General features: G+C 45.4%; 1 protein-coding gene across 7 annotated transcripts in view; it reads right to left on the bottom strand.

Moving 5' to 3' along the window:
* Nucleotides 1-1,398: 1,398 nt before the first annotated feature.
* Nucleotides 1,399-26,717, bottom strand: part of LOC143211683 (lachesin) — an 84,184-nt gene continuing 58,865 nt past the window's right edge. For 6 of the 7 annotated variants that reach the window (XM_076429551.1, XM_076429552.1, XM_076429553.1 and 3 more), the window contains exons 4-5: nucleotides 17,444-17,657; nucleotides 1,399-5,816 (exon numbers count right to left, since the gene is read on the bottom strand). In XM_076429551.1, coding sequence (XP_076285666.1) covers nucleotides 5,404-5,816; nucleotides 17,444-17,657 — 627 coding nt within the window. In that variant the 3' untranslated portion in view covers nucleotides 1,399-5,403. The remainder of the gene's footprint in view (nucleotides 5,817-17,443; nucleotides 17,658-26,717) is intronic. The other variant, XR_013009501.1, reaches the window with a different exon arrangement.

Genomic DNA, 26,717 nt, shown 5'->3' with positions numbered 1-26,717 from the left:
AGCTTTCATATCTCCGGATCGGGTTAACTTATCGATATGCAACAAAATGCATATCGAAGAGCTGGACTCGTGCCAATTCATCATGCTCTAGGGACCGGCTCGAACGACCGCGATCATTTTTAATTAAACAAAATGAAAAGTCCACAAAGCGGGAATATGCCGTCGTATAAATTCCGTTGGAAAAACCAGCCGGTGAAATAATTTTTAAACGAGGCGGGTCGTATATTTAGGTTCGCTCCTTGCATTTAAAAGGATCGACGGACCAGATATAAAACATTTCGGAGCCGAAATAAAAGCGCGCGCGGCGCTGCGGCCAGTGAATTGCAGATGAAGTTACGAAGGATCGAAGACTGCCGTGCCATTTAACTTCAACGTCCATCATCCGTTTTTATCGGTGTCCAAACGAATCGCGTGCCGCGCGTTGTTCACGGACGGTCCCCGATTCGATTCGTTTCGATTCGATGTACATACATGCAACCGCGTTCTCGATATCGAACGCGACAACGAAGAGCAACACGTACAACTCGTGCCGGTGATAAAATTCTAGCGGCGCGCTGCGGCGAACACTCGTTGCTTCGCGGCGAGCTCGTTAATACTTGCGGAGAATTTAACGCTGCGAGTTTATCGGCCCCGCGGAAACTTATAAATCCAGCCGGCGCGCGCGCGCCCCCGCGTTTATAAATTCGCGAATAGAAAACTTGCGATTTAATTTGCATAGCTCTGTTAACGCCCGCCGCCGACGATTAAACGGACGATTGCGCCTGTTACGCCAACTACTAACTACGCCAGCGTGTCGACACTTTGCTGTCCGATCGAAAGCTCTTCGTCATCGTGCGGATCTTTACGCGAATTCCCGTTTTCATTAGTTCGTAAAATCGAGAATCAAGAAATAATTTACAGCGCGGAGGAATCACACGAATATTTTATACAAGTGCTTTTAATACGCGTCTCTCAATCCCCTGACACGGACCGTTCAAAATTAAAGCGCTGGAATTAATCCACACGCTCGGATTTTATAGACTGTGAAATTTAATTTCGTATTGGCGGCCTTTAATTTTACATGCCGCCATCTGAAAAGCGGAAAAAAGTATTCCGACTGATGCGCGTGCTTGCATTCGATATTCCGCGGTCTTTAAATTTTCCGCGCAATCCTTATCCAATTGTCGCGTTTGAATTTTCGAGCCCGTGATCCGAAAGACCAAATAAAGTGCTCTGATGCGCGTGCTTCAATTTCACAGATTGCGGTCCTGAAATTTTAACGTTCGTTCCTTAACTAATCGACCGTTCCGCATTCTAGATCCGGCGATCTGAAACGCGAGATGAATGTCGGACCGGTTGAATTTCACTGGCTGACGGTGTTGAAATTTTAATATTTATTTTCGAGGAAGTGGTCAGACGTAATTTTATATGAAAACTTTATTCAACCGTAAATGAGATTAACATTGTGCGACGTTCGTAACATATACATATATATATATACATACATGTAACAGACAGAGACAATATTCGTCGAACATCACATGAAATAATCCATCGTTTCGTCTAACGTGTACTATCGTTATTATAAACGCAAAACTGGCACGTGGCCGGTTTCCCGCTCGCCGGAAGAAAAGAAAAATCTGTGTGCGACGCCCCTGCGACAAATATCGCAATATCGGCGACCGATTAGTTCGATAATTGCCAGGATGATTAGTCTCTAATTAATCAAAGAACGAGAAGTTCATCGTCGAGCGTGATCGGCCGCCGTGTCGGCGTCGCTTTACGACACGATCGAGTTCCTAATTTATTAGAATTGGATTATCCTCGTCGACAATGTGTACAATATGTGAAACAGCTGTCTACTGTAGTGGATTAATGCTCGGAGCAAGCGGCAATTCTAACGCTGCGATATTAGTATGTATCGTGGTCCGTGATGATCGTCCGTGCTCTTTCCCCAGGAAAAGGAGAAACGGCTCCTCTCTCTCTCTACCATTGTTTTATAATTTATTTACCTTGATAACGATCAACTTGTGTAGAAAATGTATGTACAATAAATACCGTCGAGCTGTGACGAACGATTGAAATCGACGTATCGCGGCGTACAACCGAGGATAAAGCAATCTCTTTCGCTTTCGTAAATCTCTTTCATTCGATCTCTTTCGCTCGCACTTCACTCTAACGTGTAACACGCGCTTCTTTCTCTCTCTCTCTTTTATATATATATTTTTCCAGTTTGTTTATCCTCTCGCTCCGATTCGCGTGCACGATTCAACAATTAGTCGTTCTCCCTTGCACCGTAATGCTCGGAGATTTAAAGATGCCCGCACGGGGGCCGACAAGTCGATGCTTCACGCTCTGCGCAACAATTTTCGAAATCCAGCTAAGCGCCGGTTCCCGTTCTACGGTGTACACCTGAGCACGGTCATTTCGCGAACGTCAGGTAGAACTAATTTGGACATTATGAGCAAGGTCGTCGGTGCGGAGCAAGGCAATGGAAGATAATGTCGTTAGGCAGTGCTGCATTACGCCGGGATTATCACGATTAATTACGCGCACCTGGACGTAGGCCGAAATATGGAATATAACCGTTATTAGTTCGCGGAAAGTTCGCGCCGTAACGGGGCGCCGGCGAAACTTGGCCGAAATGTTTATTATCGCGCGGAAACTGATCCCACTGAACGATCTTCTTAATTAAAAAACGGCTGATCAACTTCCGAAGATCGTTTTCAGCTTTCCAATTAAGCTGCAACGTTGCACAGAGAATATTCTGCAGTGTTACCATTTCGAATTTTCCAACGTTTTTTAATAAGTGGACTCGATCGTTTAATCCGCTCCAGCTGGTTTGTATTTATTTCATCAATTTTGGACAACATGATATTCGACTGATTGGGCATGTAACATGTTCGTGTGTTCGTTTTTCAACGTGTGATGTTGCAGGTTTTCTGTTACACGTTTCGTACACGCTTCCACCTTACACTTTCGCAATTTTTCATGTGATACGTGATACAGCGATGATCTTGAGACCACCGTGCATTATAGCAGGAAGCTTGTTATGCAAAACCATGATTTTATTTTCGAAAAGAACCTGGCTGAATTGAAAATAAAGTAACAGTATGTACTCACGAAAAAGATCGATGCTTCAGTACTTGTCCGCGACCGGTCCCGCCCAGCGAGCAACTTTCGAGGCGCGGCGCTCCCGATACCCCAAGCGCCGAAGAAGCGTAATTTCGGCCAAGTTAGGTCTCCGCTGACCCCGGTGTCCCAGCTTTAATCATCTCGCAGAGCAGATAGCATTCGAAACAGCGAGCCGATGGTTCGCAGTTGCGTCGGCATCCATCTATTTGGTTTCTCGCAACGATTCCGCCTGGCGGAGCGGCGTGCACGGGTCGCTCGCAATCTCTGATTCTCGGCAATTAAAGTAACAAATTTCAGCAGCGGCGTGTTCGCTGACCGCTGTATGAAGTTGTCGCGAAAAGTTTTCGGGGGGGCCGACGCTTCTCTCACACTCTCATTCTCTCTCTCTCTGGTGGCTGGATTGCCACCATTAATCCCGCCACTCGTCGCAGACAGATTACACAATTACGGTTCTATTATCGCGGGAGTACACATAGCTTACGTTCACACATATCACAACAGTTAATACAGCGGCGTCACGTGGAATTGCCAGCTTGAGCAGCGCCGGGAGATATCCGAACGTCCGGATTTATCGTTTCTGCTATCTCCCGCCTCCGCACTCCAACACTCCCTCCCGCCCTTCCGCCGTTTTAACCATCTCTATCCAGCCGCTTTTAACGGGTTTCGAGGATAAAGATGGAGATCTTTTTCCTCGCAGGGTTCCGGGCCGACGATTTGCATTATTCACGCGACACCACGTCGACCAGCGTGAGCGTCCTTCGAAGTAGCTACTTGAGCATCCGTCAGCTTAACGATACGCCACCGGTTTCGCTATTTACAGAGATATAATCGGTCCAGCTTGTTACAGGATGTTTGATTACCAACAACGGAATCTGTACAACCTCTCTCTCTCTCTCTCACACACGCAACGATCCTCTCCGCTATCGGGTAGATGCGATCTCTCCACCGCCACCGCCTTAGTCTCTATGCAATACGTAATCACGATAACGTCTCTCACCTTTCCAGCATCCGTTCGACGACTCGACGGGATCCCTGGCTCGACCAGACTCCAGCCAGCCCTTAATTCCCGTCGTTTACACCGTCTGGAATTTCCATACTGCCGCAGATGCGTTCGTTTATCCCCCAACGTTCAGGCTAGCACTGCCCTCCGATCTGAAAAATTGCTTCAGAAGACAGAGAGACATATCTGTTTTTCTTCTGGTAAATTGCAAATTGAATAATATAAATGTGCTGGAAATACTCTGATGATTTAAGGAAGTCTGATTTCTTTGTTAGCTTACAAATTAAATAATAAGAACTAAAAGGTTAATATATTATGCAGCTTAAAATGCTTTGACGAATTATGACAAGACGAGTCCCTCTAATCTAAGAAACTGATGTGTTAAATTATTCAGGATCATATATAGTTTGCATCTCCTGTTTAAAACGAATCTGAGATACGAGAGGCGAATGAAAAATTCAATGCACCAAACTAATTTCATCGGGGACAACGAGAAACTCGAGCATCCGCAAACTATCTCGCCGAAAATACCATCAGAGTTCGCGGATAGCGGAGTAGTTATCCGCCTGCTTTTACTTTCGAGGCAGTTTGCTTCCGGTTTCTAAAATGAGTTAGTAACTCGAGTGGCAAATGGAGTTAAAAATTCAGGGGGTTAAACACATCGTTACAGAAGGAACGATGAAAGATTGAAGTTTGCATAAATCATACCGCTTGAACAGAGCCGGGTGCCCTCCATTTTTCTTGCGGACATCTGGCTTGCGATTAGAACGGAGTCTCGTCTCGTACGAACCAGATTAAAAACCCAGAATCCTTTCACCGTCCAAAAAAAAAAAAAAAAATAACAAATGAAAAGAACGAAGCACAAAATTTTTGGTTTCTGCAAACACCAGATAGTGTCGGGGTCTTTCGTTCAACAAACAAGATCAAAAACCCACAATCCTCTTTTTCCATCGAAAAACTAAATGAAAAGAACGAAGTACAAAATCTCGCCGGGAACAGTGACAGAACCGTTTCCCAAAAACGAAATAGTGTGTTCCGTTTATCTTGGGGACATCCGGTTTGCTTTCAGAAAGAAAGCTCGACGAAAGCCGAATCCTCTTTTCCCACGGAAAACCTAAATGAAAAGAACAAAGCACAATCTTTCGCAGTAACAGAAACGTTTTTCCGAAAACCAAATAGCCTGCACTCCGTATTTCCGGATGGCGTTCTCCAGGTATGCGAACTGTTAGGTATTCACGATCACGCGGTTTCTACTAGTTCCAGACGGTGGTTGTGCGAGTTCCGGTTGGTCATTCGTTGGCGGAGGAGTGCAGGGCCAGCTTGAGCGTGGTGAACATCATCAATAGGGCGCTGCACGCCATGACGGATGGCGAGGACGCGATGCTGTGCTGCATTGCTGCCGGATTATCTCCCTTGAACACGTGCACGAGTACACGGGCAGGTTGCGCGTTGCTAGCCTCGCAGGTATAATTTCCGGAATGACGATCGGAGGCTCGTGGCACCTCGAGAAAGCTCTCCTTGCCGATCAGGTCTGTGCTGACGTTCACCCCGTGATCGACGTCGTAGTTGATCATCCGGAAGTTATGGTACCAGAACAAGTAGGAGGGGGTCTCGGTCGAGTTTTTCACGAGGCAATGAAGCTGCAGGGTGCTGCCCGGCCTCACGAACTTCTCCGACGGCCCGGCTATCTCTGCTCTCGCCTCTGCAAATGGCAGAACGTGACGCGTCAGACGTGAGCTGCTTACCGTTCTCTCTCTCCCCATATTGTTTACTGGGGGTCCAAGGCGGTTATGAGGAAGGGTATGGGGTGCAGGGATGTAGGGTATGCATCGTGGCTGGTTAAGGGTTGTACGGGGATAGCGTACGAAACCTTTCTCCTATCTCCATCTCTCTTTTGTCTATTCCTTCGCCTCTCTTCGCCTCCTTGTCTCTACCGTCGCACTCGAGCAAGCCGGGCAACCTTTTCCCACTATCCACCGCGGTGATACTAGTACTAGAATTTTAAGTTAGCTTCATACCGACGATGGTGCTTCGATGCTCCAGCTCGCAAATTGTCGAGCGAGGCTCAAGTGCAACGGAAGAGAGCGAGAGAGAGAGAGGCACGTACCTTTCTCGCCGAGGCGATGCTTCCGCCGATGAAATGAGATGTGGGGGAATTGTTTAATTTCCGAGATGACGAGATTACCAAGAGGCCTTCTTTCTTTTATGGAATATCATTCTTTTTAGGGACGAGAGCAACGAGACTCTTCACCGCTCCCGGTAACGAGCACGGGCTTCTCTCGCCGCGCCGTCCCGCACTAAATTTAATACACCCTGTTTGCGGGAAAGGGTTAGATGTCGTAATACCCTCCGCCTATGGCGGTTTCTTTCCGAGATACGGTCCATAGAAGTTAATGCTCGACTTAGCCTGAGTGCCACCGGGTGAAGAATATTTGTTTATTCCTACGTATCTTACGTAACTTTCTGGAAAACAGCGAGGACAAGGTCGGACCAGTAGAAAGCCAAAGCAAGAGGGGTGAAGAATAAATGTGGACATTTGCGAGGCAGGGTGAAGCACGATAATATTTTATTCTTATCATTTGACTTTCTCATCTTTCGGAGGAACAGCGAAGAAATGGCGACTGTAGTTGATACAGCTACCGAAAGAACCTTCGGATGAATAATAAAAGCTTGTCGTTTGTTGTGTCCGTATCAGCACACGGTAAATAGTGTACGTCTAGCAAACTACCGAAGATAAAAAAAAGAAATTCACCGTGCACCGGGGGTGAACAAGTCGAGAGTAATAAACGCGGGACAAATTGAAGAGAACGTGACTATTATCGGTTCGACAACTGGAGCGACGATAATATTTCCTCGGGAGTGAGGAGAGGGGAGTGCAAACGTTCGTCTCCTGGAAAATTAGCGGCCATAAATACGGTTTGCAACGCGGGGCGTCGGTCGTGAAAGAAATCGTGAAAAGCAACGGGTTAATGACCTGCAGATGAGAAAAAGTACATTTGCCATTCAGTGCATCCTGGTCCGCCTGCAGTTCTTCGCAGGATGCCGCGCGCGTTAATGCTTTCCCGGTGCTAAAACCGTCTCACCAATCAGAACTGGTACACACTCGAAGACTCTCCCGTAAATAGCTAAAAAGGTCCCCCGGTGCATCGGCGACAAAACACGGAGGACGTAACAGCCTTCAGTCATCTGACAAATCAGATTCGCGTGACGCTGGGTAATACAGGTGGAGAGGAGACATCCTCTCTAAAATAAACTCGGGGTAGGAAATATGACAGACAAGAGGAAATCAGACGACCAGAACAGTTCCAGAGGGAAGAGGGAACCGGAGAGCCACCGGGGCACTGAAAGAATTCGAGAATTCTACAAAATATTCAGTACAGAGGAGATCAGACGGGTCGGCGAGGTGTTGCATACCTCCCGACATCCTTTGCCCGAGCTGTCGGGATCCCATTGTGGGGGTGGTGGCACCCGGAGACACCCAGGTTTTCGTTTACCGGGGTCGACGTGCGCGCTTGTTCGCTCAATGGCAAGGTCTGACGCGACGTCCGTGAGTCTGTTATAGGATCAGGTGTGACGGAACACTGTAAACACGAGCCGAATCCTATCTCATACCCCCGTACCGGCTCCCATTGATCTCAATACCCCCTTTACTGCGCGACCACACGACCCTCAACGCCCTCGATCGAAAAATTCGGCGACCCTCCGCCCGAACTTTCGAATGACAGGCGCCACTAGAAATTGCTGTATCATTATGCAAAATACTGTTCGCGTTATTAAATACAGTGGCTCACGAAAGTATTCGAACGCCCTTTAAGAATAACTTTTTTATAATGGTAACAAACGACCTGATTTTTTGGAAAAAAGATTTTCCAAAAAATTATAATTTACAAAGCTCAGTTTCCGGTAGTGAGATCTTAGCTTTATTCAAAGCACTAGAAGTAATCAAAAAGTCCACTGGCAATAGATTCATAATTTTTACAGACACAAAGAGTGTTACTATGGCCATTGATGATTTGGAAACAACCGATGAATGTATTCAGTAAATACAAGAAAGTTATAACTCGGCGGTTGAAACCGGCAAATCCATTATATTTTGCTGGATTCCATCGCATATGGGTATAACATGAATCATGTTATAATAGAAAGCAAAAAATATGAGAATGGAAGGAAAAATGCTAAGTTGCCTGGATCCTTACCCATTCTGTTAGGTTCTGAGGAATATATCCCCGGTCTTGTCCGGTATATCAAAGATACAAACATGTATAAAATATTGTAAGAAAATGTACCGTGTTGCTAACGACCTTTGATGTCGAAGCAACATTAAATAAATAAATTTTTAAAAAAACTTCACAAATCATAGGGTATGAAAATATTTAAATCAATACTGAATTAGAACAGAACAATCGTGGATATTTTCAACATCTTCTCAGGGCCCTTTCTGCGAAATGGAAGAATGGCCTGACGAGAAGAGTCTGGAAAGATTGGTTCGAGTTATGGTTGCACGTTCGGTGTAGCTTCTATTTTATAATTTTTTTAAATCAACGACGAGCAGTTCCAGTTCTCCGGTTCGAAGCGATCCTCTGCGTGTTACGAGCCGAACCTTTTGAAGAGTGCACGCCCGGGCAGTTTCTCCCGGGCATTCGATCGGCGCGGACCTGCTATCGGTTCGCAGTTGCTCCAATAAAATCGAATCAGAGCCAAACCGGTTTGCGAGAGCACGAAATTTGCGAAAACCTCGCGGTACAAGAACACAGGTCCTGCCGTTTGATTGTCCGTTTCTCGTCTGCGCGCCGCGATTCGCCCTCCGTTGTCCACCCCCTCGCCTCCTCGATCGTGAATTTTAATCGACCGAAACGTGAAACGATTGTGTTTTTTTCTACCCCGAATCCCCACCCCCGGCCACCTCCCCCTGTCTTGTTTATACGTTTCGGTCGAACAACGTTCTCGGTGTGTGTGTGTTTTTTGGAGAGCCACATTTTTCGATGTACAGGCGATGGGTTTTTCTCGGGGAGAGTTTACGCGGATGGGAAGGATGATTAATGAACGATCGGGGGTGTTAAAATTAATAGCATTTTGAGTGGAGGAAATAGGGGTGCACGGGACTCCATTCGTTGACGGGATATTTTATCTTTTGTTGGACGGGTGGCGGGGAAAGTAGGTTAGCCGAGGTCTTGGGAATGGTTCTCTGCCATTTAACAATCATAAAGAGAGTTGTCGATTGGATAATCAAGGTGCGGGAGAGTGGTACAGAGAGCCTCTATAAAGTCGTTTTGAATACGTCTTTGGGGGATGCTGGAAAGTAACGTCGCCGGTCGAAATTGTTTTCGACGAGCTGCCGAGCGAACGGGGAATTCAATTATCAAAGATAGAGCCTGCACAGATGCGCGATACACCCCAGAACTATTTTCAGAATTCGAGAATAAATCATCGCGAAGCTAGAAATTATTTTCTACAAAGTAGATATGATAAATGATCAAAGATGTACGTACAGAGATGCAGCGTCTCGGAGTAGTTCAGAAATATCTCCGGGGCGAGTTCGATTAAAAGTGAGACCAATTAAATAATCAAGGATGGAATGACTAAAGAGGCCGCCTTTAAAAATTAACGTTCCGAGAAGATCTCTGCGGCAGAGGGAGATGAATGCCCCGTCTTTAATGGGCAGATGAAATCGTCGATTTCGCTCGAATCGTTTCCTTAGTCGAATAAGACAGAGTGCAGCAAAGAATTCGAACGGTGCGCCGGGTTCTCGACGTGGAATCTTTGGGTCTGCGTCTGGCAATTTCGTTTCTGTAATTAGTTTCGCGAGCCGAAAGAAATTCTAGTCGGCGTTTCTAGCCAGCCCGCGGAAATTGAGAAGCTTATTAAACGCGGCGCGAAGTAATCCCGGGGCCCCCGGCCTGGTCGCGACCCGCAGAAAGTTTTAAGGGTGATGTAGCAATATCGGATGATTAAAATTAGATTTTACCGTGGCCTCGTGGCGTTCTCTCCCGCGGCGCGGGATGATATTCATCGTAGGCTCGGCCTCGCGTATCTCCAGACGTCTAATTACGCGTTAATGAGGCGTCATTAAAGAGGCCTCCAAGAGAGAGAGAGGATAGATAAAGCGAGAGAGAGAGAGAGAGAGAGAGATTGAGAGGAGAGGCTGTCTTTATTTCGGCCGGAGGAACAATACCACGATATGATATCGATTCGAGAAGTTAAAAGTGAATCCATTCCAGCCGGCTGGCTTCGTTAAATGCGTCTTCGCCTCCTTCGACTTCTTATTCCCGATAATCCAATCTGATTCCGAGGGAGCCGAGCTTACTGGGCGTGCATAGAGATGATCTCGAACCATTCTCTCCGATCGCGACGTCCGACTAATTAGCGAGATAGCGGAGACAATTCAATCCCTCTCTCCAGCCACTCTTTAACCCCTTCGACACTGCCAGCGCCCGTAATCCCACCGTGCAAACTGATTTTCATGTAGACTTTCGTCCAACATCTAATACCCGCTTTCCGCGTTAATCACCTGATTAGAATTTATCGAAATCACCAGCTCCGTGAAAATTATACTGCTCCACGCTAATGACAGGATCGTAATCGTTCGAATTAAGTACCTGTACTTTCTTCGGTGGCGAATCTTGCAAACGACACAAACAATTTCGATCTCGGGCGTAGATCCACCGTCTAATGATAACTAAACGCTGATGTGGGATTAGAATTTAACTGAAAGACCGTTTCAGCCGAGTTAGGGGGCTAGTAAAGGTTCAGAGGGCATTATGGTCGTGGTGGTCGGGACGTGGTTAGCCACTCAATGAATCTTGAGGTCGTTGCAATAAGTTTCACAGCTGGATGTGCACACTATTGGTCAAGGATACAGGATCAAGTTTGCGTAAGGTCTCGGAGAGGACCAAGTTAAAATTGGATTAGATTGTGGGCGCCCCTTGAACTAGACTTGACATAGGTCTGGTTTAGTATGCAAGTCCGAAGCGTGGATTCAGGTCTTACAGTTCAATTTTAATTAGGCTCGCGTCAGATTTTAGCTTGGTTCTCTGCCAGCGCATGCGTCTGGGTCTAGGTTAGCCTTAACTGGACTTAGAGTGGATGTGAATGGAAAAATCTTGTGTAAAAATGTGAAGTGGAATCCTAGGAAGATTTTGGATTTGATTTAGTGTAGCACGAGCTTAGCGATCCGAGTCAGATCTTTGTTAAGTTTCGACTGGGTCTGGATTACGCGTGGATTAGAGTGGTAAGCAAAATTTTGAACTGCTTGTTAAACCTCTGCTTGGCTCAGGTTGGCTTTGTGGCAGACTCGAGAGGGCTGCTGAGAGATCTAAATGGCGTAATCAATAAAAGAGAAGAGGCGCGTTCCCGTTAAAAGAAAATTGCCTCGAGGAGAAAGCGCGTGGAGTCAGCATCGCCGTAAAATGCGGTTCCATTTTGGTATACGAGTTTCATCAAAGTTTTACAGGATATTTCCCTGCGTCGTTAATAGTGGAGACCCGGTATCCGCAGTTACGGTTGTTAGCGTAATTCAGGTTTCTGAGAACGTGGAGGGAAATCGCTCTATACTAGGCGCGCGCGAGCGGCTCATGCGACCGAATCGTTGCCATACATTCTGCGTCGGGGACGGTCGTAGCGAAAGGGTTAATGGCTGCGAAACGACGGAAGCGTCGCGACCAGCGATGGAATCGATTTCACTATGTACGCCCGGAACCTCGATTATTGCGAGAACACGAAGCAAATCTCCTGCTAGTATCGAGGGAACCAATCAAACACAAGAGCCCCACCCCTCTTCACCGTGTCCCGCGCGCGTATCAGAGTCTCCGTTAAATCTATCCTTCCTCTTGCGGCACGATCCTTTCAAACATTTATTCTTTTATCCGATAACAATGTACGGTTTCCTTCTCGGAGGTGGAAACGCAACAGATATTCATCCGCGGCAATCCAAGCTACGCCGCAGAGAGTATCAATAAGTTTAATACCAAAACTCCGTCCAATCGCGATTCACTCTACAAACTCGAAAACCGCTCCGAGCCGAGCACTGGTCTCCAGATAAAACTTTACCTTCGCCGAACCACCCCTACGCCCTTTCCCTCCCGCGCAGAAATCGATGTAACTTTCGATCCCTTTAATGGCAGCATAACTTTCTTACCGTGAAATCCTATTAACGTCGATCCTGACCGGCCTCGAGGACTACAGAAGTCACACAAGCGAATTTATCCGCAGAGAATCGTAGTTCTCGTCGTGGCCAGCTCGATACAATTATTTCGTTACCGCGGAGAGGGCAATTACTTTACGGGGAAATATTTTTCAAATAGATGCCCGTAATTATGAAAGTGGTATAAGTCAAAATTTAAAAACATGAGTTTATCGCGTCACAGTTCAGTAATCGAGGGTTAAAATGAATTGTGGTGTTCCGGCAATCTCGCAAGGGATGCAATTCTACGTCCAACTGAACAGAACAGTTATCAATCTCGATCGCAAAAAAATCCGCACAGTCTACGGTTTGGTCCGTAGAATTAATCAGATAATCGGGTAACCGTGTCGCGCCGGTGTTTGCAACTTTTCCGGGTGCCGCGTACCCAGCGCATTTGCATTCATACCTGACGGTGGGTGGGTGGCACGCGACCCGGCAGTGATTAACAAGTTGATTTCGCGCACGGTAACGTGCATCGATCGTCGAAATCCCCGATACGCGACGACGAGCACGCGGAACGAGGCACGTTCCTTCGGAACCGTTTACCCGTGTAACCATTATAAACCGGTGTGTCTCGCTCGCTCGTTTAACGGCGTATAAAACGCCATAATCGAAACGTCCCGCGGCGCGAACCGCCCCCATACATCACCCGCGGATCAGAAAAATCTCCGCCCATGAATTTCAAGCGTGGAAGAAGAAACGTAAATATTACACGTCCCGTTACCGCGGCAAGGCGGGGTTACCAGCGGAGGGGAATGGAACATAAATATTAAAAGTACCTGAGAAAGGCTCTCGTACGTATCCGTCAGATGTCACGGGCAAAAACACGGTCCGGGAAACCGGGGCAAAATTAGATAGCGGCTCGCACACACCGGTAAGAACACCGTGCACCGGTCCAACAGCGATATACTGGGTGTCATGCTGCGAACGGCTCTAATATCTCGCTTACCATTCACGGTCAATAATAGTTTCAACTGGACTGTGGATCTTGCCCAGGGGTGGGCATTATTTGGCGAAAAAAATATTTGAAATACTATTTAATATTTTAAATTTTATTTTGCTTGAATAAATAAAAATAGTATTTTATTTGAACAATCTGAACCACGAAATAAAATAAATACTTCTATTTGAACAATCTGAGCCTCAAAATAAAATATTTCTATTTGAACAATTTCATCCACAAAATAAAATATTTCTATTTTAATAATCTGAAACACAAAGTAAAATATCTCTATTTTAATCATCTGAAACACAAAATAGAATATTTTCAATTACTGCAACAAATAAAATATTTTATTTTCAAAAATTACTGCATCAAATAAAATAAATATTTTCAAAGTTGTACAGACACTGCAAACTAAATGGGATTATTTACTATTTCCTATTTAAAATACTATTTTCCCCAGCTTTGATCTTGCCCCAAAATAAAAATTGTTAAAGTCAATTGTGATTGTTCGCTCTTCAATTTCTTTTTTTATTATTATATTGGATCGCTCGGAAAGCAATTTCCCTTTTGTACAATTTCTAGACTGCGGACACCTTTATGCGAAACAAAAATTGTTTGGATTAATTGCAAAATATAAAGAACCAGTAGCAATCGACTTGTCTTTCTAATGGTTCAAACTGTTTTAATCTCTACACTCTTCCCAGTGTACTCCATCTTGACTTTCCGAAGGATCTAATTGTCTACAGGAGGAGTCAGATCTACATTGAACTAGGAACTTCAAGTTTAGATTTTTCGACTGGAAACTGAGACTTCGAAGTCGAGCGGTGTTCGTTCGCGACAGGGAATTTTTCATCAAAGAAGAAGCATTGTATCAAGAATATCCTGCGCCATCTAAGAGGATGTCGCTATCCCTAAAATCTAGCGACCCCGGATACAATGTTTGCCAGGCCCCGTATTTGCTCTATCAAACCAAATCACGTTCAGCTGCGACGTTTTGATCTATCCTCAATAGTGAGCGAGTGGTAAGTCAGGTGGAACACCTTGTATAACCCCGGCGCACACAACTACGCACGCCTTGGCATATACATATCTATATAGGATGTCGCGAGCGAGAGAGGAAGAGAGACGGAGAGAGCGTACTTCCAAAAACTGGGAATCTAAATGCAAATACACAAACACGGTCGAGCTTAAATCGCAGACGCCGGAGCGCGGAGACCCCGTAATTCACAAAACTTCTGCCCTCCCCCGGGTTCTGATAAAAACCATTGCCTCCCCCCTTAGGCCACCCTGGTCGCCCACCCAAACCCTTCAGCTATTGATCGGCCGTGTCTGCTTAATAAAATCCAGATAAGAGAGTGGCTGTCGGGCTCGTCGTGACGGACAGAGACATCAGATGACGAGGGTGGGCCGTTTACGCCGACACGTGGGGCTCAGGCAAATAGGGATGAAAATGTAAACACTTAAATCGTTGCTCCGACGCAGAGAGAGAAGGGAGAACGTGGAACAGAGAGGGAGATAGAGAATGGTCGAAGAAGTGGGGGGGAGAGAAGAATACGTGGTTCTCGACCGAGGGGGTTCTCAGAGCTGGCGTCCTCGAGCCGGTGCATAAGGAAAAAGCGTTTCCGGCCTGCACTCGGTGCACCCTCATCAGAAAACCGGACGAAAAGCGGCACGACGACGCTCTTTTCCTCGACATTGTGTTTTCACGCCGCGTTCGAACGGTGTTCGTTATTGCGGCTGACATAATTGCGAACAAATGGACGCCGAAGGAGAGGCCGCCATTGACACAAAGCCGCGATAACGCCGGACGTTATTCCCACTCGATCGTCGAACGAACTACGCCCGGGTAATTGTTACACGCCGGTGTTTTGTGAATTAAATTGCCCGGAAGTCGACCGTCAATTAACGGAGGAAAGTTTGGCTTAACGCGTTAGGGCGTTCGGATACCGTGGATGCTGGAAAAACAGCGGAATAACCTGCGAAGAGGTTGCATGAATAATTACTGGGAACCGCGCGCCTGGCTGTTCGGATGGCTTTTCTTTTTTCAAACGAGAATTTGGTATAAAAATTGTTTGCACTCTTTCCACGACGGAAATTACAGTGAACAGCAGTTTTTGAAAATTCAACGTGAAAATGCATACGCTTCGCCTACTTGTTTAGACCGGTACTTTTTCTGCGTTTGTTAAATGAAAGTTCAATCTAGAAATGGTCGCATTTCGATCCTAAAACATTCCAGCGGAAAATGTAAAAGCTTAGCACGAATACGTCACTGTGAATGAAAATTCTGTCCCGCGAAAAACAACGAAATATCGTGTTTTCGCTGCAGTTATAGAATTAATTCATATCACAGTCCGTTGTCGTTACATCAATTCACGATATGGAAATTATTCATTGTGCTACCGGACGATCGATACACGTTTTTTTTTGTCTGATCGTTGATTGTACGGAAATTCTGCTCGATTTTCGCGAATTCGAAATCGTTAAATTATCGCGCCGAATGTTTTGTGTGCGTTTCGGAGACGCGAATATTTCCTCGTTATTTATGTAGCCGGCGTGTTGCGCGATGCGTTCGCGCGTGTGTGTGTCGGTGAGTGTTTATTATTATCAAATATGATTACGAGCGATGCTTCGCTGTCGGGTGAAATTGAGTTGAACGGTGCACAAGGGTTGAAGGAAAATTCCTGTGCCGGGGCAGACAATCTTGTTAATTCATCCGGACGGAATCGAGGTATCGACTTTTCGGTAACGATGTATAGTTAATTCCTCGGGCAGACGTTCTACCGTGAACGGTCTGGCCGGGACTACCGGTGATTATCCGGATAAACAATCTTAAGTCTCTAAACTTCGGCGAATCTACGGCCAAGTTTCATTGATTGCTTTATCGGCGAATTTTTCACCACACCAACGTTCGAAACGCCCGAAATTTTTACATTAGAATACAAACGACATTAAACGAGATATAAATACTCCTGACGGACGGAAACGTTAAATAAATTTTACACGCGTCGGGTCGCGATTTCGAGAGAGGTCGTCGACTTCGCGTTGAACGAAATGTTAATTGAAACTGTTCTGTATATTAGCGATGAATGATGATGAACGAAAAGGAGCAGCTGCACGCATGACCAGCATGAAAGAATGGCTACGATGAATTATAAATTTTCCATTTCTGTGCGTGAAACGAAATATACATTCTCCTAACGGACTGAAACATTAAACAATTCTCACATACGCGCGCGGGTCCCGATTTCTAGAGAATTAAAGGATTGACTACTGTCGCACGGCGTGTTTGTTAAATGGCAAATAAAACGGTTCTTTATATCGGGAAAGAAAAGGCAGTGGGAACAAGCAAGCAGGTATAACGGAAGCATTGTTACATTGAATTACAAATTCGTTTCATTTGAATACGGCGTAGGCATTAAACAAAACATAAATTCTCCTTTCTGACAGACTAAATTATCAACCAAAATTATACTGCACATTACAGAAGAATGTTTAAGCAAAGGGTAGCATATAGAACAACGTGTCACGATAGAATGTATAAATTAAATAGTCGCTTAAGGAGAATAAGCAAGAATCCTAAAAGTAAATTTAGAAAAATAAATTTTGCTGTTCCAATTTCGATTTGAACGCCTCGTTTTTCGGGAACGTTTACGGATTCGTGGACGCGTTAAAGAAGGAATCCGTGGCGGAATTTGACGAGAACCGGGTCGCCGTATTTATTTAAGAAATCGCGTCGCATCGTGGACGCGGTCTGCGCGGTAAATCGAACGAGAGCGTTCCTCGGAAAACCATAAATATCGCGCGTTGCAAAAATTTCAGCGTTGCGAGGGATCGTTGAAATGTTGGTGTGTCCGGTGGCGTAGACCGGAAACGCTCCCGTTCCTTCCACGTTCGGGGGAGGGGGGACGCGCGATGGCCGAAACGTTTATTTCAATTTCATTAACCGTTCGTTCGGCAAAATCAACTAGAATTTAATTTATTCGGCCGTTCCAATTGGAAGCGGTTGGTGGATGGGGGTTGCGATACGTTAAAGCGTATTAAAAATGGCTCTGCTCGCGGAAAAATCGGCCGGTGAAGCTCGCGGTATTCCGGTTCGACGCCGACGTATCGGAATATCGGGTGCAAGAACCCGATTTTTCGGCCGTTGCCCACGCAAAACAGCTCTTCTCCCTCTCGTGGTATCGGTGTTTAATTTCACGCTTACCGACAACCTCGAGGAACAGAAATATACTGGTGGGCGGATGGGTAGACACTTGGCACTGGTACAATCCGGCATCCCTCGGCTGAACGTATTTTATTTGAAGAGTCCAATCCTCGCTGTTGAGGAAATGAATCGTCTGGAAACGCTCGTCGTTCGCGTAAGTCGTCATCCCGACGGTCAGTAACTCCTGCGACTTCCTCCGCTTGATCCACGACACCTGAGGACCAGCAAAAACTCTCGTTAACGAGAACGATCCGTCCTCCGCAAACCGGATCGGCTGTCAACGCGACAGACCAGCGCCATTCTCGTCGACAACGATACTCGCTTATGGCCGCCTGAGGATGACGCCTGTCCGCACCATGACGACCGAGGGCCGACACACTTGCCGAAAAGTATGGCAAACATTTGTTAATGCTCCCGACGTACAGTGATACAACAGATTATGCCGTTCTAACGGATATTAATACCTTACGTGATTTTTCAGAGATAGTTATCACTGAGGATTTTATGGAAATTTTTAAAGATGATCAATATACGCTCCTCAAAAGAATTAAGGAATCACTTCTGTAAACCCGAAAAATTGCTCCCGCTTTACAGAAGTGATCCCTTAATTCTTTTGAGGAGTTGTCCCTAAAAGTTCCTTTCGTGCTCGATTAATGAGCTCAGTGCAAATTCAGAGTAATTTTTAATAAAACCAATGGCATGGTTAAGAAAGGGGAAGCTTAAGGAATAATAAAACATTAACGAACAGAAGAAGTTATCTAACAATAGTGAAAGAAACGTTTAGAACAACCTAATATTACAACTTGTTGAAACTATCGAAGGAAATATTTATTTAACTTATTTGTCACGTACTTAACTTAAAAAGCTTTTATCCTCCATCATGATCCGCAGTCTGCCTCCATCGCAATTTTATTATGCAACGAATCTTTTGTTATGCACGTGTTTTATATTATGTTAAAGTTCTACCTCTCTCGTCTCAGACCATCTTGAGTTTTATTCAAGTCGCTTCAACTTACTTGCTTTAACTCCTTCATAAAACCCAAACAGCGGAATTTTTATCTTTTCGACACCCCGTACTTTTTAACAGAGAACAATGGATAATTTTCCGGGAGTTGAAAAATTCTGTAAAATGATATACAGCAGACACGTAAAAACATTCTGTCCCCGAAATAAAATTCTGTGTAAACCGCAAACGATGGGTTTTATGTGTCAATACATTCACTATATAAAAAAGTACAATATAAAAATTGAATGGAGGTGATTTCGCGTGAAAAAAAGCGAGAGAGAAATGCGGAGTAAAATTTTGTTACGAGAGGCTACGTTTTCCAAAAAGAGAACCAGCTCGAAGGGAAATTCGTCAACTGCGCATTAGTATGTAGAATAAGTAGAAACGGTAGGTCATGATCAGACACGTTGGTCGATACCTATTCAGTAGCACGCATGGCTTAGGAATTTTCGAGCAGGCTTGCATTAGTATGTACAGGAAGTAGAAACGGTAGATCATGGACAGACACTCTATCTAATACCTGTTCAATAGCGCACGTGCTCTATCTATTTTGAAATTCGCTCCTCTTTGAAACAAGTCCTGCTCTGTGAAAATTGCATTGCACTTATTGTACACATATGCACACCGTGCAGCTCTTTGCAGGATTTGATTTAAATGCATGCAAATTTGTAGTATTCATTACATCACAGATTTAAAACATTGCGGTGCTCCGTCCTTAATTTTAAGGGACCCGCAGAACGCAATTTGCAAACGCGAGTGCGAGTTATGAGAAGAATGTGCAATTTGAACGTGGGAAGATTGTTTTTTCTAGGAAATTACGCCGAGGCTAATTGGCACAGGAAACGTTTGAAATTGAATTCGCTTAATTTCTGCAATGACCGAGGAATGTTAACGAAACCGTTAACACCGTTACTGCGCATTAAATCGTCTAGATCTTCGTTTCCTGTTGACGGTACTGTTTGAGACTTACTGAAAGACGATTAATTTAATTAACAATACCCTAGACTACGGATGGAAAAACTGTAATGTCGTTACTTCCGACTTTTGTCGAGCTCGTAATCTGTTTGGAACAATTCATTTAACTGGAATCGCGTATTTTTACGGAAGGAGCCGGATCGATGAAGGTTTCAACTTAGCCGTCGAATTAAAGTGTGTCCCCATTGCGAAATTGACACTTCTTATTTTACCGGGGAGAGCCCACCGGTGGCTTCTCGAGGCGAATTAAAACCGACAATCAGTGGAAATGAAAGGTAAACTTTGAAACTAGGAAGTTGAACTTACGATCGCGAAACTTCCCGCAAAAATTACTCGACGAGGAGTGGCCGTATCAAGTCGATACTTCCGGCGGCAGGGTGTCTTATCTCGGACAATCCTAATACGCTTGTTACGAGTAGTAAAATTAGGATTATACCGGCGGGGCGTCAGCAACTGCGAAAGCATGAGGGGAAAATATTTGACGACCCGGTAACGAGACGAAAAAAGTGGTAATAATAATTTTATGATGGATCGCATTTCCGCGGCAATATCCTCGCGTGGATCCGTTCTTACGGCCGCGGCGGATCGAATTTCCATCGTCTACTACCCGGGAAATTGCAAACGTTCCCGTCCAATAAAAATCACTGGTAACAAGCCGAGTAATTCGCTTCCCCCGACACCGTATTGCACGGACAAATGTGGCCCGTTACAGCCCGAGATTTTAATTAATTGCCCGAAGGTGTGTACAATAATTCCCCACTATCGGACAGCGGCGGCAGCGATTTCTTCAGGCCAGGCCACCTGATATTGTTCCAGCCGGGAACAAATAAGCACTGTCTGCTCGCGACGGTCACCATTCACTTCCCTGTAATATCCAACCCCGCCGCGCGCTACCATTGTCTGTCTATTACGGTCAGTAACTACTGCGCCAGCGTTACGAGTACCAGCATCTGCCGTTAGCCACTATTTTCTATCCATGGCCAATAGCCGGGCATCTATTTCGCGATGGTCATTAAATTCCTGTCCAGCTCGAGCATCGATCCTCCTCTCCATCCACGAGAGCTCCGCAACGACCCTTCGAAATTATTTTAAAAATTTATCCTACCTCCGACGTCCTCTGAATTTCGCTCTCGTTCGGAACGAACTACCCTCCTCGCGTTTTTATTGTTAAATGTACCCGATAGCTTAAGTATTTTCCTCGTGCTTCTGTTATTTGCACGCGATCCGGATCGCCAGCGATAATGATGCTGGTTGTGTTGTAATTGCACAGAAATTTTCAATTTCTGTAGACAAATTGCAAGGAAGCGGCACCAATAACATTTGTTGGTCCGAAATAGATAAAAGTCGTACTAAATTCTGTCAAGTTTGACGCTGCAGTATTTTTTCATACTTTTTATTAATATGTTATGCCTGAACGATTGGGGCAGATTTTTGCTGTAGGATAAAGCAAGAGCCACGATATAATATTTACCCTAGTCGCTGCTAAAAGCCGGGCGAAATCTTCGTAAATGCTTAACCGAATAAATTGATTACGGAGGTGACCCTGCTATCTATCTGGCTCGACCACCCTTCGCAGGCGTTTACACCCTTTTTATTTCCGGCTTGGGTTCAGGGAAGTCTCGGGTTCTTCGCGAACCCATAGCAACCGCTATCTGCTCCGAAACAACACTAAAACTTCACGATTTCCCCGGTATTAACACGACGTAGCAGTGGAACGTGTCTCGCTTTTATTATACCGGCGAAACAAATGATTATTGATTCGTTTGGACTATTTTTACTCGGTCTGAAGGGTGTCGCCTGCGATGAAGGAACTTCTGTATCAACCACCTGTGATCCACAGTACACTGCATGAAAATCGTCAGCGGTATTTGCAGATTACATCAAGTCAACAACCGTTTACTTGAGAAAAGCGTTAGAAAATCGACGATCTAAGAAGATGACTACCATTTTCGCGAAACAATTTCGTCGGCAATGCCCGAGGGAGAATCGCGACGGGATTGACAGTATAGGGGTCGACGATACGTCAGAGTCCCTTCCGGATCTATTTGCGCATGGAAAAGTTGGCGAAAGGGCGAGCTATCGCTGCGCGTCGAGGGTATCAAATCCGAACACTCGCGAAAACTCGTAATGGGCCTGCAAACACCGTCGGACATATGACGCACGGCAAATGTAGTACGTCAATAACGATCGGTAATTGCCGGTGGTGGCCGCGCCCGTCGGATCTCGACGTTACCTGGGAGTAAGCAAGAAATGCCCCCTGGTCCGAATAATCCCAGGACTGTGACACAGGATGATTGCACAGCTCGTGACCGGAATTGATCGCGGAATTCGCTGCGTCCTCCGTCGGGCTGCACGTTCCAAACGGTAGAACTTTCCCCACGCCGCGCTCCGTGTCGGCAGGTGATCCGTATTTATTCGAAGAATTATTAGCCTCGTCGGCGACACGGACTTCCGGTGTCGTATAATTATGCTTCTAAACATGCTCACGGATGTTGGGCGGCGTTCAATACCCTCCACGTCTCCCGGAAATGGGCGAATGTGCCTGAACGGGATTATTCGACGATTCTTTCGGATTCCTGTCTCCGTATGCACAGCCGAGCGTGCAGCTTCTGTCTGGCGCACCTAATCGATCTAATTCTCCGGCGTCTCCACATACACAGTGCCGTTTTCTCCGAATATTGGGTTGGCAAGAAGGTAATTTCGGTATCTTAAGGTGAAATGGTGATTATAATACACGACACTGTTGGATTCTTGCATGAATCTTTAGTTTATATATTGATTTACAGTGGGTGTACAAAATATTCGTACACCTTTTATAATCAATTAGAAGCATTGGTATATGAAATGATATGCACTTAAGGTCGACCGCCATTTCAAGTCTGATGTGCTATAAATTAATTTAACACAATATCTCAAAGGAACCTTTTGGTACTTTCTTTAATGCTCAATTGAAAGATCGTAAATATTTAAACAATTTTAAAACTAAATATATAACTTATCAAACGGCATGCGTTTAAAAATAATTGCAACAACTTTCTTCGAAAGACTACGCAGAAAACCGCCGAGCGCGAACGTCTTAATCTGGTTTTTTCTTATTTTCTCCACTTGAGCAAATGTGAGCAGATGAAAACCAACGCGGAATTAAAGTTTAATATGCCGCCAATTACTGTAAAAAAATTCACGGGGGTACCTCGGGGTTCCTTTTTTTAAAACTCTAATCAAAGTTGATAAATGTTAAACATACAAAATTAGGACAAATTGCGATTATTTCAAAAAAAGATTTTTGGGAGATTGAAGGTCTTATAATACTAAACACAGCCTGCAAAAATCAAATTAAAAAACCAAATAGCTTGCGAGGGACGCATGTTTTAAAAAATGCACGGAATTTGACAGTAAAGTTTCAGCCTCAATTTTAATAACAAATTGATCTATTCAGTTAAAATTTAAGGCAGTTTTAGAAACTACGTTTTATTGTGAACATTTTAGGATACATAAATTTGCAGGTTTTATTTTCTTTCTTATTTTCGGACGTTTCCATTGGACGACACACTGTGCAACGGCAAGAAGTGCTCGTCTCGGCCGATTTTCGAGAGCCACGCCCTTTTTTCCCTGTTTCTGTGAACCAGGAATTTCTGTTGAAGTCTCGCGCTTCCTCTCCGAATTATGTAGAATAGCCTTTATCATTGTAATGAGCCTTCTTGAAGAGAAGCTTCATGCACCGGGTATAAATCAAGTTCCCTTGGAAGTCGCGGAATTTTTCCCTCATATTTCCTTGTTCCACAAGAGGCTCCTGTAATTAATATTAATCGGTGGTCCGAAGGTTTCTACGCCGAGCTAATTCACACAAAGTGATGTATCAGTGCCGCGCAGAGGTTTCCATCATTTTTCGAACAACTTTCTTCCGCCGATAACTTATAAATCGCGCAGTATATTTTGATCAAAGTATCTCCCGGCATCATCCATCGAGATGTCGGAGGGAGCCTTCGACGTTTCGAAATTCTGCGCGCGGTCGCCGAGATCGTTTCTCATGTCTGATATCGAAGTCGCCGGTTCGAAACCACTCACGACATGAACTTTCCTCTGCCGTTTCTCTCGGCGTACGTTTCACAAATGGCTTCTTGGTTTATTTTCGTTAAACAAGAATCGTATGGAGAAACCGGGGATGCGTCTCGCCCCGTCAAAAACATTTCCTCTCCGCGAACACTGCAAGCCGGACAACGCTTTTTGTGGAAACAGCAGCGGATCGCTGAAAATCAACACACGACACTTTTATCGCAATTTTATTGCAACACCGGAAAAATGAATTTACTACCCGTTTTACGGCTTCAATAATTACCAAATGGAAAGCCATTTAATGTCTCGGAACCGACAACGAAGCGGCACATTTTTCATTCATGAACGCGAACCTGCGATAGTCGTTTCTCTTTATCACTCTCAATTTTCGAAATATTTAATTATCCACTTTGTCAATTTATTCCGGTTGAACTCGTGATTTTTCTGGAAAAGATACACGCGCGATGGTTTTAGTGTATCGCGGCTGTGTTCGTTACGGTGATGCGTGCATAAAATCCGCAATCAAGTAACAAAGAGGAGAGAGCCGAGCTTCTCGGTAGCTGCCGGCTATTTTTGGCGTGTAGTGTTGCGCGGTGAAAAATATTTTCACACTCCGGGAATTGTAGGTGACAATAGGCATCAGCGGATGCGGTGGACGATCCGCGTGTGACGCGACCGATCCGGAAACCGTTGCCCGAGGCCGACCGTTTAAAAGCGCGAGAAAGCCCATCGCGAGAAGTGCTATCAACAGGGATAATCAGGACAAGCTTGGGGCTGGGATGATGGCGGGTCTCATAGCCGGGAATTGCCCGTGAAACTGGGGAAGGAAGAGATCCGTCCCTCGCGATAGGATCTCACCTCTATACGTCTTTACGTCGATCATAAAGTTTAGGCACCTGGTAACGAGGGTGTGCGAGTGTCTTCGCGGCGAGATTGAATTCTTGATGTTTGCCTTCATGGGGACATTAATCTTTCATGGTACGTATCAAACGTCCCTCGTTCCGCCGGATCGGCCAATTACATCTTTATACTTTTAATCTTCTAATTCGTCGCCCCCGTTGCTCGAACGAGCTCCACGAGCCAACAGAAGAATGGGCAAAAAAAAAGAGACACCGATGAAGAAGTAGAAGACAGAGTACCAGGTAGGGCATGAAAAAAAAAGAGAGAGAAAGAAGAAGTACTTTTCATCGGTACGTGAGGTACCATCTTCACTTCGAAACGACATCAAACACTCAACAAGAGATTAAATGGAATCCCCCGGCGGAGACCGCGGCAAGATTACGCGAGAGGGCCGTAGAAAAATTGACCCTGGAAATTGGAAAGAGGAAGATTCGTCTTTCAACGATAAGATCGTGCACGGTCTTGAGAACCGGGACGTGTCGTCGAGCTAGCTGCTTCAAATGGTCCCCACTTACCGCGCGTTAGTCCCTTAATGCGTGTTCTTCATTAACATGTGCACGACGTATTTCATCCTATGCTTCACCGTCTACCGTCTCAGTCCGCGGATCCGACCTAGTTCAGCCCTTTCGCGAACCTATCCCTACCTTAACCTGATTCCGACTTCACCGGGACCTTGATGAATCCGGCAAAACCTCGTCCAGATCCGGACTCGTGATTTTGACACAGTTCTCCAGCATAACATCGTTCGACTGGGTCTTCAAGCGGAATATCGACTGTTATCTTAGAAAGATAAATACGTGGTCTGTCCGGAAAGTATCCGACCTTGTGCTGTAGCGGGTGGAAATATCCCCTTCAAAGTATTGTCCGTTAGAAGGCACAACTTTCTTCCAGCGATCCTCCCAGTTACGGAAACACTCCTTAATCCTCAGACGCGACGGCTGTGCCCGAGTCTATTTTACTACGTTACTATGTCTGTTACCACGTTTTTATTTTATATTGGCTTGCTTTCTTGTCTGTCTGTTTGTTCGGTACAAATTTTGCAATTGATTTTAAACTAACTTCCCGATGAGCTAGAGGCTTGAAATTTTAAACATAGCTCAGAACTGGATGACAATGCAATATTTAAAAAAAAATTGTAATAAAGCCTATGCGTTTAGGAGATATAAACTATTAAAAATTTAACCGTTACACCTCCCCGCGCGACGCTCGGTAGTACCCACTCCACACTGACGTGCTTCGCACCGAAGGAGCTCGGTGTGCGTTCGAGATCCGTGCGGTGTTTACAAAGTTACTACAGCTCGTCAAATCTAGCTGTGCGGTTGACCAAAACTTAGGAATGCGCTTATTTTGTTATTTACGTTATTACGTTATTTTGTATAAAGATCCGCAGTCTAGTCATTATCATACGCGACGCCCACTTGACTCGATGCTTACAAAACTGCGTATCGTTTTCAAATGACGGGATGCAGAGATTTGTTGCAGGTGCAAGTCACTTATTACAAGGTCGCCTCTAATACAAACACGATCTATCCGCCTTAGCCCAGTTAGGAACGAAAATATAAGCAAAGGTCGGATGCTTTCCGGACAGACGACGTGTTAAGACTGAAACTGAACCAGGACTCGAGCCTGCACTTCGGTCTCTTACTCAAGTTGAAATCGAGCACAGATCGACTGCAATCCAGATCGAAAGCTACCCGAAGTTTAGATCTAAGTTCTGGCAGGTGCTCGAGCAGAAGCCCACCGAAAACCTTGAGCTAGCTGATCCTCTGGCTGAGATTTTCCCGGCGAGCTCGGTTCAGCCTCGAAAGTTTTACGTAAGACGTCGCCGAGAGACGTCGCCGGTATTTAAAAAGCGGAGAGAGGATGCCAACAACGGAGAATGGGCTGGAACGATTACGCGGACCATGAACGACATTGGCTGCGTCCCGAAGAATAATGAGAACCGACGGATAAACAGCTACGGCGAGGAGCGAGGCGGCTGGAGGACACGAACGAGGACAGAGGAGGAATATGGGAGGGGAGGAAGAAGCTGTCGCCAACGCTCGGTTCGGACACTCCTGATTCGAGAAGAACATTCGAAAACGATCGGGAATCGCGAACAAAGCTCGCAATCGCGGCGGTAACCTGCTCGCCGTAACGAATGTCAATAAGTCCCGATGAAACGAAGAAAGGGGATACGGTAAAATATTCGCGGCGCGTTCAACCTTCGCTTTCTGACCAGTGGACCAGAACCGACGAACGCGATTTTCCAATCAACGAATCATTATTGTTATTACCATCATTAATTTATCGGACCAAGCGAGAACATTCACAGCGGAGACTTCGATTGATGATGAAATC

This window comes from Lasioglossum baleicum, chromosome 8 (assembly GCF_051020765.1).
Source record: "Lasioglossum baleicum chromosome 8, iyLasBale1, whole genome shotgun sequence".
NCBI lineage: Eukaryota > Metazoa > Arthropoda > Insecta > Hymenoptera > Halictidae > Lasioglossum > Lasioglossum baleicum.
The sequence above is the reverse complement of the archived record's forward strand: the minus strand, read 5'-3'. Positions and strand labels throughout refer to the sequence as shown.